The sequence below is a fragment of the Neolamprologus multifasciatus genome, chromosome 13, assembly GCF_963576455.1.
Source record: "Neolamprologus multifasciatus chromosome 13, fNeoMul1.2, whole genome shotgun sequence".
Lineage (NCBI taxonomy): Eukaryota > Metazoa > Chordata > Actinopteri > Cichliformes > Cichlidae > Neolamprologus > Neolamprologus multifasciatus.
Window position 1 is genome coordinate 8237993 of NC_140451.1, and position 16966 is coordinate 8254958.

Below are 16966 nucleotides of genomic sequence, written 5' to 3' on the forward strand. Positions count from 1 at the left end.
GCTACACCCTGGCAATGCAGTGTACATAAACACGCACAGGTCAAATTATCGATCTTGCTTACAAGGGATGAAATGACATCTATATTTAACTAATACAGAGTTATTGGTCTAAAGAAACTAAAGGGTTTGATGAGGAAGTGCTGTGCTGTGGCATTTGTCTGTTTTTAATTTAAAATTTTTTTTTCCAGCTGTCTTTTGTTAGTTTCACTGAATCAATAGCAGTAATGGTTCCTGACACCAAGGCACAACGTCCAGGATCGATATCCAAATCAATCTTTGACTTTTACCCTTTTCACATGAACATGTGCACACAGCTGGAAGACAGAAAAAAGGGGAAAAAAGCACTCTCCTTCCTCATCAAACATTTATGCATGGATGCCTCTAGAGGTAGCAACCATGCGAGTGACTTTTCAAAGATCAGGAAAGTAGAGCGGGTTTCTTTTTCATGATGAATCTGTGACAGCCTAATTCTCGCCATCTCTCTTTCTTCCATTGCTGAATTATGCAAGTGGCCTTTTTTTGCAGACTGGATCCTTGTTGTTCAAAGTGCACTATAGATCTCATCAGTTCTTGCAAATGCTTTGAATTATGATAGACAGAAATGAGAAATGGTGTAGTTACATTCCATGCTTACTGGTGTCTTTGTGAATATTAAATGATAAACTTGGATCTCTTAATGATAGTGATCGCCCTGGGTAATCGAAAGGTGGCTTTGGGCTGTGTCTTCAGATAAGGTAGGGCAGATAAGGTAAAGCCAGCTGTGGTAGTGTTTGAGGTTGAGCTTTAACCTTCTGAGGTCTGTTAACCCTAACCTCAAACTCCAACCCTAACCCGAATTTCTTTTGGTGACAAGCAAAAGGTACTTCTATGGAAAGAAAATAAATAGATTTTCATTCATGTCAAGTTAGTGTTTTTCTTTGCTACCTTTTTACCAAGACATTTTTAAAAAAAGAACAAAAATGACATGATAGCATTGGTTATGGCTAAATTTAATGATAAGTTAGTGCTCAGAGGGTTAAAAGTCTTAGTCGGTCCAACTAATGTTTCTAGTGTTATATGCTGAACCATTAATGGCCTGTGGACAGTTACATTGTCATTCAATGTTGACAGAGTGGTGATGAGTCAAAAATGAGTGATTAAATTGTGACTAAATGATTAAAGTGACTTTAAAGTTCTGATGCTGGTCTATAAAGCTCTGAATGGTTTAGGACCAAAATACATCAGTGACCTCCTGACCCAGTATGAACCTTCCAGATCCCTCAGGTCATCTGGATCCGGTCTTTTATCAGTTCCCAGAGTCAGAACCAGACACGGAGAAGCCGCATTCAGCTTTTATGCTCCTTATATCTGGAACAAACTCCCAGAAAGCCTCCGATCAGCTGAAACACTCAGTTTATTTAAATCCAGGTTGAAGACTCACCTGTTCTCAGCTGCATTTGAATAAAGCACCAAATCCACACTTAGGCTTAAATTTCAAAACTCACATTTTAATTACTGATTTTATCTACTGTTCTGATTTTATCTGTTTTGATTTTATATACTGTTTTGTTTGTTTGTTTGTTTGTTAATTAGTTTGTTTGTTTGCTTGTTTTAATCAATTTTAAATCATGCTTTTTATTTGTTTTTGTTTCTAATGTCTCTGTAAAGCACTTTGAATCACCTTGTTGTTGAATTGTGCTATACAAATAAACTTGCCTTGCCTTGCCTTGCCTAAATATTTTTCTGCTAAAAAAGGTAAACAACAGCAAAAATAATAAAGAAAAACAAAAGAAAACAACAACAACATTATCATGTTAGACATTTAAATTGGCCCAGAATATCGACAGGTAAACTCCACGTCTGAATCCTAAAGATACCGGGCCTACAGTGACAGCATGGAGAAGTGGTGCAAACTGTAAGATCTGTCCGTGAGTGACTGCGTGTCACCACTTCCTGCTTTTTTTTCCTTCTTCCCCATCTGACCAATCAAAAGTCAGTCAAGTAATATCTCTTTTGTTGACGAAGTGAGCAGTCATTGCAACCCTACACATTTGCCTCCTTAATTTTTGAGATTTCGTCAGAGCGTAAATTCCAGCCTGACCAGGCAAATGCGTAATTCGATCATGATTAGTGTGTCCCCAGTGGCACAGTTCTGGATTTTTAAAGCTGTCAGGGATTTGCTGCTCCTGGTCACACGTGTCCGTGTCTAAAATAAGCACTCCTGGAAGTTAATACTTATGCTACTGTTGGAGCTTTTAGGAAAAAAAAGCACGATGAAGCTGACACGTTTTCTCCAGATGTCTTCATTAGAATCCCGATGAGTCAAGATGAATGTGGTGCTGGAGCTCTGACCTTTCAAGGCTTTTTTTCATAAAAATACATGAAGTTGTGCCAAAAACCTCAGTTCAACTGAATCAAAATGCTGAAATAACTTTTCTAAGATGACAAGTTAGTGTTCTTCACATCAACATTTTATGAATAATGGCAGTGTAGTGAAATAAGTGGATATGTTTCGTATGTGGCATTTTAAAGACTCCAAAACGATCTTGGGAAAAAGTTCTTTTTGGAACAACGGCATGATAATGTGCATCAGAAATATTCTGAATGTATATATTTCCCTGATAATGTGACGTATTGTGGAGTTTAGCTACCTTCTGTACTCTTTCTGTTGAATTACTCCAGCAGGAACATGGCTCTGCCTTAGCTTTTAAATCCAGTGGAATTATTTTTTTGTACCTCAAACAATAAGAATTCCTTCCAGTTTGAACTTAGTGACTTCAGCAGTCCATTGTTTGTCCAGAAATACTCAACTCAGTACGTTTATTTCATCCCCTTCCTTCAAACAATAGCCTTTTGCTTGAGGCTATTGTTTGAGGGGAGAAGATATTCTGCTTAGAGAGACAGTAACCAGACCTGTGCCGTGTTTTATTAGATCTATCAATTTTTGATGCCATGTGGAACGTTGTTTGATTCTCCAGGAAAGTGTCTGGTGCTTGTTAAAGTTTTTATTTCTTTTCCAGAGAGGTTACTTTCAGATGTGGATGCTTTCTAGCACGACCACAGCCTCGCCCTACTAATGAGCTCTCTCTCGGAAAAGGAAAAAGAAATATTAGACCTTCTCTTATAGACCCTGGAGCAGCTGATGTGGATATTTGACCTATTTGAATTAGAATCACTGTCATTTTGCTTTATGAACTAATTTAGTTGCGGTGGTTTTATTATTTTTTTTATTGGTTTTGTGACGTTTAAAAAGTCTGGAAAAAGATTCTGAAAGAACGAAATGTCGTTAACGGTGGAGTCACTCCTCTGTCATTTCCATTGGGAGGAATTTTGCTGTGAAAGACAGATTTCCTATGTAGTGTGTCATTTACTTTACACTTAAAATAAGAAAAGTCACCACATTTTGCTCATTTGCAGTGTATTGTTTGTATTATATTAGGGTCCTGTGTTATTGTAGGGTCTTCACCTTACAATATAAAGCACCTAAACGCGAGGTTGTTGTGGTTTGGCGCTATATTTAAAAAAACTGAATTGAATTGTAATATATCGTTGTTTTCGGCTCTATTAGAATAGCTTTGGATGATTCATAGTTCAAAAACATATAAATATGAAAAGAAATCATGTGATATAACTACACACGCCCCGGGCAGTTTTCTTCTTCTTATCGTGTGTATGTTAGTGAAACTGAATCATTCTGGATCCGCTTGTGCGATCTGTATACTATCCCCACACTGCCACATCCCCATTTCTCTGCATCAGGAATGTTTACCTCAAGGTGAAATGGAGAAAGTGGTGACGATGTTGTAAGAGAGCAGCCATTTTTTTTTACACCGTAAGTTATATAAAAATATATATAGGACTAACAGACCATAAGAAAAAAGAAGAAGACAAGTAGAGGACAAGAAGCAGGTGATCTGTGAGCAAACAAATGAGAAACTTAAAGCATTTATTGAAACCTTCTCTATCATCTGTGGGATGAAAGACATGACATCCAAGAAGGATGGAAGTCATTTCTAATGAATGGTTAGAATATGGTTTAAAAGAAAAGATGAAGCCTGTACTTTTTTAGTTAAATAACATGGAAAGTATTTTGTGTACTTTGCATGTTATTTAAGTCCTGAATCTCCTCATTTGAAATATAAACCTTGTTTGACATGATCATCCACCACTGGAGCAGTATATATATATATGAGAGAAAATAATGAAAAGCCTGTAAATAACTGATTTTAGCCTTGTATGAAAATAACATGCTGACCTTTGTTTCTCAGTATGTGCACAGAACGCCAGGGCTAACCCTTAGGCGCACCTTGGCTGCGATGTAAAAAACTTCTTATCTTTATACGTAATGGCGTTTTTATTTTTTTATTAGGTCCAAAGAAAGCTAAACATATGGCACACCACCCAAGATTAAAGCAGTCAAAGATTTAAAGTCCAGAAAAAGTAGTTGGTGGGAGTTTATTGTTCATTGTTATTCTTTATGAGGCCAGTATCAGATGCTGTTTGAGCATCAGTCGCTTTCAGCTCTAATCGCTGGTGGCTGAAAGTGAAGAAGCCAAAGAGATAGATAACACAGCAGGCCTTCATCGTGTGGATAGTCTTTATCTTTGCTCGCTGGTGACTCGAAATTACAGTGCAGTGGGTCTGGGTAGCATCTAAAGCAGCAGACACGCCCTTCCTCCCTCTCTGTGATCACTAACTGTATTTCCCTGTTATTCTGCCACACTTCTTTTATAAACAAGCACACACATAGAAGCAGGCTTTCCTGGAACACATTTTATGAGTCATAGATTCCCTTGGGCTGTTAAGATCATTGTGGAAAGAAATAAAAGCTTATGCACTCAGCTAAAATGGCCTAACATAATTGTTTTGTATCGCTAACAACTATTAGAAAGCTATGCTGTATTACCACTTTAGGCTGGCATGCAGGATGGGTTTAAAGAGAGCGCGGTCATACTCGGTGTTGTGCTTTATGCTTCCACGTGAAGGAAACCGGTTTAACATATATAATCTGAAATATTCGTTTTGAACTTTGAGTTTTCTTTATCTTTGGCTTCCATGTTAGCCTAACGTGTTTGTGCACAAGTATTGAGACAAAAATATTGTTTAGTTTGCTAAAATGTTGGAAAAATATGAATTTCTGGGACAATACTGAGAACTGATTGAGTACCAGCAGTGTGTTAATTGACTGAATGACTTTAGACTGTGAAATGGCCAGTCTAAGCACACAGCCAAGATTTGAGGAGAAAACTGCAAACTGTTTACACTCCACCTCTCACGTTAGTGGGAGAGTGACAGATAAATTCTGTCTGGAGTGTCACTGCAAGTGGCTTCTTGACAAGCTGGTTATTATAAGGTTTTTTTTTGAGTGTGTGTGATAAACAAGCCAAACCTTCAAACACATATGATTACTTTGGCTGTGTAAACGCAGAAATAAAAAACATTTCTATAATAATTATTTTGAAATAGGAAGGTTCATCTTATTACCCACACTGTCGCCACAGCAGATAGAAGCATTTGATTTGGCACAGATTAACATCAGACACATTTCCTGATGCAACCCTACCATTTACTGAGAACTGGGAGGAGCTCTAGGAGTAAATTAACTTGTGACCTGCTGCGGGTGGGTTTGGGTATCCTCTTTGTACCGAACCAGGGAGCATTTGCAAACAAGGCAAACAGGTTAACTATGAATCTACCAAAAGCATTTATTATGATAGTAGTGTATAATGTCACTTTGGTTGCTTTTTATTCTTGGGATTTAAATAATCCTGAGGTGGTTTAATTTATTAAAGACACATTGCAAAGCTTGTGTAATTAATTCTTGTAATTTGTGATTATAGAACCAAAGCTTACTCAAATTACAACCTATAAGTATATAATTGATTCTTTAATGTGACACTGACCAACCTTTCAAGTAGATACACGTATGAATGACACACTTGACACAATGCTGAATCACACAGCTCTTTCATTTGTGTTTTCTTGGGAAAATTGCAGTTCATTCAAGGTTATTGTTTGTCACTTCTCACTAAAGAGGTATTCAAGTGGCATCCAGTAGCTGCATACATCACTTGTTCAAGAGAGTTTACTGTACGTGTTGAGTAACACATGGCAGAGGTGTGAGTGGGAGAGCTCACACTATTTAGATCGTAGCAGAGCTCTGTCAGATTTCTGCTCTGACACCTTCTGCGGCACCTGAGAGTTACACAGCAAAAAGCTTTTTTCAGGGCAATTAAAATGTCCTTGATTTTTTTCCCTCTTTGCAGTGAAGACTAAATCATTTATTAAAGGAAATGGAAAGCTAATATGGTTCATACGGTATAAGGTCCATGCTGTAGTCTGCATTGCATGCAGAGATTTTACACACCTACGTCTGAGTGTTTGCTGTGCAGTCACACTCAGCAGACCTAGGTGTGTGTGCTGTTGAATGGTATTGTTACTGTGCGCTGTGCTCTCAGGCAGTGGGGAAAAGACTTTCCAACCACATGGTGGTTGCCCTGAGTGCTGTAATTTCCTGTTTTCTAATGACATTTGATCTAGACAAATCCCAGCTGATTACAATGTCGATTCACACTAAAATGGGTGGATGTGTGTACATTTGCATCAATACTCTAATAGCAGTTTACGTATCCCTAACTAAGGTTGCAGAAGTCACCCTCATCATCTCATCTTTCCCTCCCACAAATACAATAACATATGCTTTCTCCAGAATATTTTTATAGCAGTGATGAAATTATTCAATTATTCAGTCATCCTCTGTATTGGATTATTTCTATTTAGGGTCAAGGTGGGCTGGAATTTATCCAGAAGAAAATGCAGTTTAATGACAGCTTAAGATCCAATAACAACTAAACAGAAACAAACATCATAGTGCCAGTGTATGCTTTCTAAATGAAAAAGATAATCAGACAAAACTTAGAAACTCAGAAATATAAAAGTAGAGCTCTTAGTCAAGCTGTTGTTCCCAGTGCAGATAAATCAATGAAATAAAATTACATTTTTTAAGAGATGAAGAGGAAAAGCCCCTCAGGATCTAATCTTCATTTATTTTAAAGGTCAGTGGACAGGTGGGACACCAGACACATCTGATTAAAAAAATCCTTTAATGTTTTTTATTTTTCTCCAAAATAAGGTTTTTAAAAGCGTCATCCACCAATGTCCAAAAAAACCCACTGAAATAAGTCCAATTGTTCTTCATTATGAATGTCATCATATCAGAAATTATGATTCTCAAGACCTGAAAAAAAAAAAGATTCTCCCATGTATGTAAATATAAACTCTTTCATAACAAATATTTTAAATAACTGACGTGGGTAAGCTGAAGTTTAAAATGTGAACGTGTTGTTTGAGTGTGTGTTGACGACGCACACTTAAATGTTAGGATGGTTGTTTAGTAACCTGTGAACGTTACTAATTTGTTATATAAGCGTAAACATTTATATAACACCAACCATTGCAAGCGTTTAAGCCTACTGAGCATAGCTGACTTCACAACGGCATTGCCGGCTGTCTCCAACACAATTCTGATGTGTTTCAGGATAACAATGCAAAGTACTACCGTACCGACTCTTACAGGCTTTCTTATCAATGAGTTGTGGTTGAAACTACTGTAAATATCTTCCATGTGTATTTTTTTTCTGTGCTTGTGGGGGGCCTTCTTTTTCTTTTTCAGCACAGAAGAAGAAGAATAGTTGTAGGCATGTGCTGCCCCTGTCAGTTCTGGAAGAACTACCCCGGTACATATGCTGCCTGTTGTGCCTACAGTACTAAGTACAGTCTTGTTTTTGAAATCAAAATTACTGTTCTTGTGGCATCCCCGTTCTTCATACTATCCTCCACCCCAGGGTGCAAAAGATGCAAAAGACATGGATGGTGCAGATAACGCCTGCATATCTGTCAAATGTCATATCCCTCCTATTCTACAGTGTTTTAACTGCAGTCGGTCAGTAAGAGAGCTGATACGTCCAGAAGTTTATGTTTGTGTGACAACACTGAGTTGTACGTGAATTTGCCTTTAGCAAATTATCCGTAAATGTAGCTTAAATTTGCACAACATTTGGGTGAAACCTTCCTTTAGAGAGAGAAAGAAGAGGGTTCAAATGGAAACGCAGCACAGTCAAATCCATTCATAGTGTTGTGCTTGTTTGTACACAAGAATGACACAAATAAAGTAGCTGTGTGATCTGAAAAGAATTGAAGAGTTCAGATTCTGCATGCGTCATCAATTAATCAATTATGAGCAGCCCGGCGCTGATACAAAACGCCGGTTGAGGCTGACGCGTTTCCTTCCTCTGTACCTGCACTGTACTTCCATACCTTCTCATCTCAAAGGATGAAGATGTCTCTCTAGAGCCGGCCCCCGATCTAATTTAACATTTCAGTGTGGGTTTGCTCTAATTAGTTCCATAATGAGCTTCTTTGATGTGGTGTTATATAAAATACTGAGGGGACACGCCTTTGCGTCATCGGGCCTCCACAGAGCTCCCACGAAGGAGAGTTGCTCGGGAGTGTGACATCGCCTGCAGACTGTTGAAGGATGCGAGGCCAGCCAATCGGCAGATTCCCCTGCTGATTCTCCAGCTGCTCTGCTTCCTCAGATCCCCTCGATCAGTCAAGGGCCTCCATCTAGCAGGGTATTTTTAGTGAGCGGCCTGCTCCCCTGAAAGCCAATAACCTCCTTTTAAGCAGCCTGTCAACACTCGCATACAAGCTGCCAATGCACAACGAGCCTTGCCACAAGGGTTGGAAAAAACAAGGCTTTGACGTGAGAGGCCTCTCTTCTTGCCCACTGATGTACATCTTAACTTTCTGTGGTTATTAATTGGGTCATTTGCTTTGGATACAAGGAAATGAAACCCTGTTCCTAGGAACTTGAGCATGCTGTAGTTCATTTAGGTAGTAAGACATATCAAAGTGGAGAATTGATTCTCTTTGAAGAGCATTTGTTTCTGTGAGCTGCGCTTGTTTGCTGCAGCCTTCCTGGTAGTAAAATCTGTCACTGATTTATTCATTCATTTATTTTGCATGGCAAATTAGGTGGTTATAATCTGAAAAAAAGGGATCCATTCCTTCTTATCATTGACTCGTTCATGGTTTGTTGATTCAAATGGGACACGGATGGTTGATTGCGCGCTTGAAAATCTCAATTTTATGAAAAACAAAAGTTCTGGAAAAACCCCGTGAGAATGGCAGGCGACTGTATCTTAGACCAGAGGATTTCAGAAAAAGTACTGATTTGCTACAATGGAGCATCTTTTTAGTTGTGCAGTTTTTGTATTTTATGGGATTGCAAGAGACAGAATGAGAGACCGAGGTTTCGTTGGTAGATCCTACACATCCCTTGTTGCAGTTCAGTAGCATCTCTGCCTAGAGCTTCCCTGCATGGTCGATTCCCACGTATTTGCAGCTCTGAGCTTGAAGCACATGGAGGAAAGAAGCTGATAATCAGGTTGACAGAGCTCTTTCAGAGCCACACAGACTGCTATACAGCTGGATGAGTGGTGTTCCTGACAATTTTCTTTATACTGTACACAAACACACTTGATTATCTTATCTTAGGGCTATCTTTCTTATAGTGTTAAGTTTTTTCAATAGTTGTGACCACATAACACCTAATTTGATCACTGCATACTAGTAATAATTTGGATTTTTTTATGTTACCAATCCATTAACAATACAGTGTAAAATGTATTTTTATTTTAAAACAACAGTTTCATCATTTTTTCCACAAGTCAGCAGACATATTCATATATAAGAATAAATCCTGAATAGAAATTTAAGGAAGACCACCATCTTTGTTCTGCCTCTCCTCCTAAAAAGACCAATCAACAGAGAAACATCAAACATACTGGCCAATAGTCTAAGGCTACATCCACACGTACACGGGTATTTTTGAAAACGGAGATTTCCGTTTTCGGTTTAAAAAACAATCCCGTCCACACATAAACGCAGAAATGAAGGAAAACGCTGCTAGGAACATGTCAAAGCAACAGGTGGCGATATATTCCTAACCGTGTAGAAATGTTGGCCAATCAGAAGTCTAGAAGCCTCTGTGGGAAATGGTAAACAAAGCTGGGGAACCGAGTTGTATGTGTGAAGGGACAGTAACTGTGTCTGTATATGTAAGCATTTAAACACTGCAGAGAGTACAATTAACAGTAACAGTATTGTAGAAATTCATTTCACCGAAACAATAACGTGGCACACAGTGTGACGTCAAAAAAGGTACACACCTTTGACGCTGCGTTTTCTGTGTTTTCTCCGTTTTTCTCGTCCACACGTAAATGCAAAAACTGAGTTTTTGAAAATATCCACCCTGGCCGGAGTTTTTAGAAATCTCCGTTTTCAGTGACCGAAAACGCCGTTTACGTGTGGACGAAAGGTGCAAACACATAGAAAAATCTGCGTTTTCAAAAATACCCGGGTACGTGTGGACGTAGCCATATTCCATTGATGCATGCACATGGTAAATGTTGATGACTGTTGCATCTGTATTGTGGTTATACTTTATATCATGATAAAGTTATAGGTAAGTGTACTTGGTTTACGGTATCCTAACATAAATTAGCACGCTGATTGTTCAGTGCTGTGAAGGTAGGAAGCAGAGACGCTGTTTGTGCCAGCACTCTGGGGTGAGCGTTAAGGAAGCTGTAATGTTGTGAAACTGTGTGCTTGTGTTGTAAAAGCTTGACTTTTAGATGAAAGTTTAGGAAGTAAGCTATACATGCAGTTTCTTGGTTTCCACTGAACTTAAAGTGAATTACGACTGTTGCCGTAATGTAGCAGGGCAAAGGTAATGTCTTGGTCAGTGATGAGGCCCTCAAACTGATGATCATTTAGACCTCTGGCTTGGGCAGATAACTGCTCTCATTAAGGGAGTGTTGTTGCAAAACGAAGTGAAAAGTAGACCCTTTCAGTGAATCGTTTTTGACTCACAGTCCATATATTTAGTTGAGGTTTATGTGTATTTGTGTTACAAGCAAAGCTGAAAAGAGTCATACTGTTCCTTGGTTTGTAAGTTGTACCTCCCGTGTTTTTTTTCTGTGGTAGACCTGTGCGTGTCTGGTATTAGTGCCAGGTGTAACCAAGCAACCGTTGCTTTTTTAGGACTCCTCATCTTCGCTCTCTTCTTTTCAATTACAGAGGTTGCAAGCAACAGAGAGAAGATCCTTTTTTTTAATTGCTGTTTTCTTCCCCCCCATGCCAGCCTATTGGGGATGGCAACTGTTGAGAAGGATGAGGCAGGAAATAACAGACAGCTGAGCCACGAGCTTGGCCCAACTTAGTATTCAGAGGGCCTTAATGAAAATAATAACACAGCGGCTGAAAATGAGGCCAAGAGAAAACATCACAGGGATTACTGGGAGTGTAAAGAGTGGGCTGTGAAGGAGGAAACTCATGTGGTGACCATGTGTTCCCAGCAGATCACCATGGGGGTCTAACTGGACCGGCCTTGACGTAATTTCCCCACAGTTGCAGTTTAGACAGCCTGCTTTTATATGGAGCTGTGATGGTTAATTCTAGCTAAAGAATGTGTGTGTGTGTGTGTGTGTATGTGTGTGTGTGTACGCGCATGTTTCAGGTGACGATCCCCAAGATTCTGTAGAAGACTGAAGGCCGTGACCTTTGCTGCAACAGCAGAGTTTTACTGTTTGTAAATGTTACTGTTTTAACAAATCCATAAGTATCAATGCAACAGCGGTGTGGCCACAGTCAATGTATATATTACATGCTGATGACATTCCTGCTAGTATACTGTAAGTCTTTGTCAGCATGATCTAGAGTGAGTTAGCCTCCCCTCTGATTAACCACTTCCTGTGAGCAGAGATCACCACACTTTACCCTTCAATTTCTGCAAAACGATACACCTTGCAGCTTTTGGTAGAGAAATGCAAGCATTTTATTTTAGTTTTATTTTTTAGTGCAGCCGCCCTTTTTATTTATTTAGGTTAGCATCACTTCAGTGGAAACACGCACTCACCAAAAAACATCTGGTGGGGTCTAGTCATGCCGATACTTTTGCTTTGTCTTGCTTGTGCAGTCTGAGTTTGTTTTCTGATTGCTGTATCCTGTTTTATTCAATCCAGTTCAGTGTTATTTCTATAGTGTCGTTTCACTTCAGTAGTAAAGCAAAGAGTTTGCAGTATTATTAAGGCAAACCCAGTGATTTCTTAAGATACAGTGTGTAGAAAAGACAAAAAAGCATGAAGAAAGATCTAAAAGAGCTAGGAGGTTCATGAAGGTCAGCTTAGTGCTTCTTCCATTTGGGGTAAGGGTATAAGAAGAGCACAAACACTATAAAAAAGCCCAAACAATGTGACATGAATTAGGGAACGTCCATTAGCAGCCTGGCCCCAGCTTTTCAGCATCTCATAGAGAGCAAGTGTCCAAATTTGTAATGTTTCACATAACAAATTGAAGTGCTTTCATTACTTTACATGTCAGTGATTTCAATTTAATTTATTTAGGAATGTCATTGTGTCAACAGTGAAAGGACGAAGACGTCAACAGTTCTGTAGTTTGGGCGGTAATTTGTCTTGTCTCTTCACTTTTCAGATGTCAGTGTGACACCACATTTCCTGTCAGCATGCCCAGCCAGAGTGCTTTGCATGGTATTTGTTCAATTCAAAGATTGGTTATTTGCAATCTGCAAATATCTTGTCACAAGATACTCAGCCTACAGCCAGTGCCCAAAAGAAGTACTGTGATAGTGTCCTACTTTAAAGAAGAAGCGATGGGCCTCAAGTTTTTAGATTTCACTATCATATCGAAATGAAAAGGAAAATGAGGGTACACCCGGTCATACTGAAAGTCCCCTTTCTGTTTTGTTTTTTTTCTATCTGTACCACTCGAGCGCAAACGGCGTTCATGTGATGAAGTAGATAAGATTTAGCCCAATCTTTTGTCATGGCTCCAACGCAGTTTTGCTCCATTATCACTTATATCACTCAACAGTTTTACACTGTTGACAAACCTATGAAAAAGTACACTGTTAAACAGTGATTTCCACTTAAAACCCAGGCAGAGTCTCTTAGTTCCCCACGCTGTCTGAAAAGTAGGCCATCGACTAAGAAAACAGAGGCATGGGCAAAAAACACAGAGGAGGTGGAGAGAACTAAGCTAGTGAAAGCACCAGTGGAAGAAGAGGTGGTGTACATGGAGGAGAGGCTGGGGATGGAGTGGGTTTATTTTTACTTCTTTGCCTGTATAGCCCCACGTTCTAATTAACTGCAAATTAACTTTTGATACGAGGAGGGCGGACGGCAGAGTGCCGAGGCTACAGATATAGACTCAGTTTGTCCTCCCTTTCCTTTTACTATTAGCCCACTTTCTCTCCAGGGCTCGGGCCTCCGAGGAACTACCGGTCCTCCTCTGAGCTGTCCTTGCAAGGCAGACATCTGTTCCCCAGAACCACCACACATCTCTGCTGCACATCAGAGTGCTCTAGAAAACCTCTGGATGGATATCTACATGACCGAGCGCTTGTTGTTGGTTGATCTAGGACGTATATTTCCCAAATAAGATGCCTTAAAACTCCTTTATAAATCAGGTGGCAGTACCTTTGTATTGCCTTATTACCATGGTGACCCCTACGTGCAAAGTCCTCACTCAGAAAGATTTTTTAGAGAGATTAAATTCACAGCCGATGCATTCTCTTTGTTACTGAGTGTCTGAGCGATATGAGTGTGAACACAGGAAACCTTTGAAATTGCAGTAAGTGCAGCTAACAGTGGTCCTGTGAGAAACAACCAATGGAAAGAGACAAAAATATCAGCACGTATCATCAAGAGCTGTCATGTTACTGCATGACGCCGTCACCTAAGGGCACTGAGATCTGAACTTGAGAAAAAGATTTTAATCCTCACAGCAGCCTTAAGATGGTAAGCTGGCAAATAATTTGAACCTTTCTGTTCGTCTGTGCCTGTCTCTGCCTTGCTCTCTTTTTCTCTTCCTCCATCCATGTGACTAATGACAAGGTCCACTGCTCATGTCCTTATATAGACCTATGCTCTGTCTGATCTGGCTGAGGCCAGGATGATGGTGCACATAAACACGCAACTAAGTTCTGAGACATTTAGATGCCCTTGGAAATGTCATCAGGGATACACGTTTGATCCAGTAATTAGTCAGTTAGTATTTTGCAAGTGTATCATTGCTTGATTGCTTAAATATTCAGGAAATCATACCGTTTCTGGAATGAACTATTTGCTTGCATTGCGTTATTGGTTTTGTTTCTCAAAGTTCGAGCCCAGTCACACAAGCCCAAGAGACTGGTCGATGTCTGCCTGGCAACCACCGGTCTCTAGGGAAAAATAATTATTTCTGACCGCTTGCTGCGGTTGTTAGCAATTGCTGTGAAATTGATTACTAACTCCCAGTCATGCAGGCCTAAGCACCAGTTAGTGACCCCACGGTGACCACGGTTGCTACAAAAAAATGTGTATTCACCCACTGGTTGGTGGTTTGCGGAGGTTGCTGGGAGTCTCAAGGTGAAATTGGTTATTAACAGGTATACAGTGGTGCATCAAAAACCTTCCTGTGGTTGCTGAGGTCGCCCGATAAGATGCCAGCTCGTTTGCTTGAGACTGATGGCCTTCAGTGTAAAAATTGGCAAAGAATAACTTTGCTTTGAAGGTGAGCATTCTCTGTTTCACTGCTGCTCTGAGGTTAGTTAGTAAATGTTTGCAGGCAAGTCTGCATCTTCCATGCAAACGAAGGGTGATTGCATCAATCTGTCATGAACCACAACTTGTATGGAGGTCCAGCACCTTTTTTGGTTGATCTTGCAGCCACTCACCAACTGGTGTTGGTAATACAGAGGTTGCAATACAGAGGTTGCTAGGGGTTGCTGACAGGTCTCTAAGCCCATGTGACTGATGGCTTAGATGAAGAATTTAATGTCTCTCTTACAATGGCTGTGTAAAATAGCTAAACAAGTTAGTTAGCTTAGCTTGGAACCTGTAAGCAAGTCTTCAGTGCCTTTCTGGAAGCAGTTTGCCAAGTTGAAGACTCTTATGTTCAATTCAGTTATTTTAAAGCATTATTTGAATGAAACTTAACCTCACTGTTCCCTGGGAACCTTCATGTCACAAGTCTACTCCTACCATCATCTTTGCTGTTGCAGAATTCTCTTTCAGGTTATCTTTCAGTGTCGTGTTTCTCATATAATGTGTCTGCAATAGCTAGACTAAGTTTAGCTATTTGCTATCAATACCTCTGCAGTCCTGCTTATACAAAGGTTGTTAATTTGTGGTTTTCTGACGGCTTCTTGGCAGGTAACAGTCAGAGTTACAGTGAAGTTGCCGGGAAATCTTCACGTTAGCCGAAGATGTTGTTTATCTAAGTACTGGATGAATGGGATAAACTGTTAGGCTGAAAATATTTACCTCGCACCCCACAAAGCGACTCGTTCACACAGTTGTATCTATATTTTAAATAAACAAACACTGTTAGAGGCTAGCTAGCCTTAATGCTAAGCGGAAGATCTTCTAAACTATAGTAGCCTTTTTGTTGAACTATTGTCTAAAACAAAAAGATGTCACTGTGCTGCTGTTGTGGAAAGTTGGCATTGTTGTGTCTTGATTTTTAGTAAGAAAAAAGTTAAGAGAAGCTGCATTATTTTATTTGTTTTCGCCCAGTAACAGCATGTAGATATGATTTCAGTTATTCAGATATAAACCTCTCTCAGAGCCCTCATGCCATCCAAGCTCACATCACCTACTTCTGTAATATGTTAGGGCTTTGTTACAGATACCAACGGAGCCAGCAGATCTCTTGTGTATTCTTATTATAGACTAGTCTTGTTAGGAAAAACTCCTCAACATCACACACACACACACACACACACACACACACACACACACACACACACACACACACACACACACACACACACACACACACACACAGCCATTCATCAGACCTAGTTATCGACATAGGGAGATCTCTCCATAAATGGTAGACTGCCCAGGGCCCTGTTTCTGTTTCCACTGCACAAACCAAATGAAGTCCAGGTCTGCGAATAGCCTTTTAAAGTGGAAGACAGAGAGAATGACAGATAGAGGCAGAGCAAAGGGAGGTGAGGAAAAGAAGAAGCGCGAGACGTTTGTCGATGATCTGTCAGGATTTTTGACCCTGAGAGAAAGATGCTGTAAGTGGATTAAAGCAGGGTCCTCTCAGTGCATGCACTACATCTTTTACACATATAATGAATTTGGTGTTGGGGATCTTTCCACGCCTGTAAAAGAAAAACTTTTAGTTTATAGTTAAGACAACAGAAGTAAGCAGTTGATTATTGACACGGATACTCTGGTCTGTTTCAGTGTAACGTTTATGGTGAAAAAGCTGGGGTTTGATTGGATATTAGTAAATCCAAATCAAGTGTTAAATCTGCTCATTCAACGTGTGCATCATTGAGTTTAGATATGTAATCTTCGGATTTCATAACATGTACATACTTGAATATAAATATGTAAATATAAAGCATAAATTAATGTCATTGTGAAATGCGGCCTACTCATGATGAGTACTCGACTCATCTTTACCTTATTTTTCATGTGCGATTGTATTGCAGTCATTTCACCTTGTTTGTTGATGTACTACATACATAGTCTGCTTGTGGTTTGTCTGTGACAACACTGCACTGTCTTTGAAAACATCCTCAGAAGAGCACATTGAATTTATTTAAACTCAGCTGACCTATAGTATTTTTTATTTAACTGGGGAAGGAAACGATAAAAAAGGTCAAAGGTTTGGCAAGACGCTTTATGAAAATGCTGAGCAGGAACCAGATTCAAAAGGGAATGGCTCTTCTCTAGTGCACAGACAAGTGAAACGACACCAACTAGTATTATTGTTATTTTGAGATAAAGTATTACGCATTTAGCGTTGGTATTAAAGTATTATGTTGCTAACTCTTTGTCTTTTTTTCTGTTTCCAGCTTGAAAATCTGCAGAAGACATGGCTGAGGGAGTTTTACCAGGTAAGA

The 16966-nt window shown here is 39.6% G+C and overlaps 1 protein-coding gene across 3 annotated transcripts in view; it reads left to right on the plus strand.

The window, feature by feature from the left end:
- Window positions 1–16966, plus strand: part of inpp5a (inositol polyphosphate-5-phosphatase A) — a 146299-nt gene that overhangs the window by 22932 nt on the left and 106401 nt on the right. For all 3 annotated transcript variants that reach the window (XM_085181881.1, XM_085181882.1, XM_085181884.1), the window contains one exon: window positions 16919–16960. In XM_085181881.1, the coding sequence (XP_085038007.1) occupies window positions 16919–16960 (42 nt within the window). The remainder of the gene's footprint in view (window positions 1–16918; window positions 16961–16966) is intronic.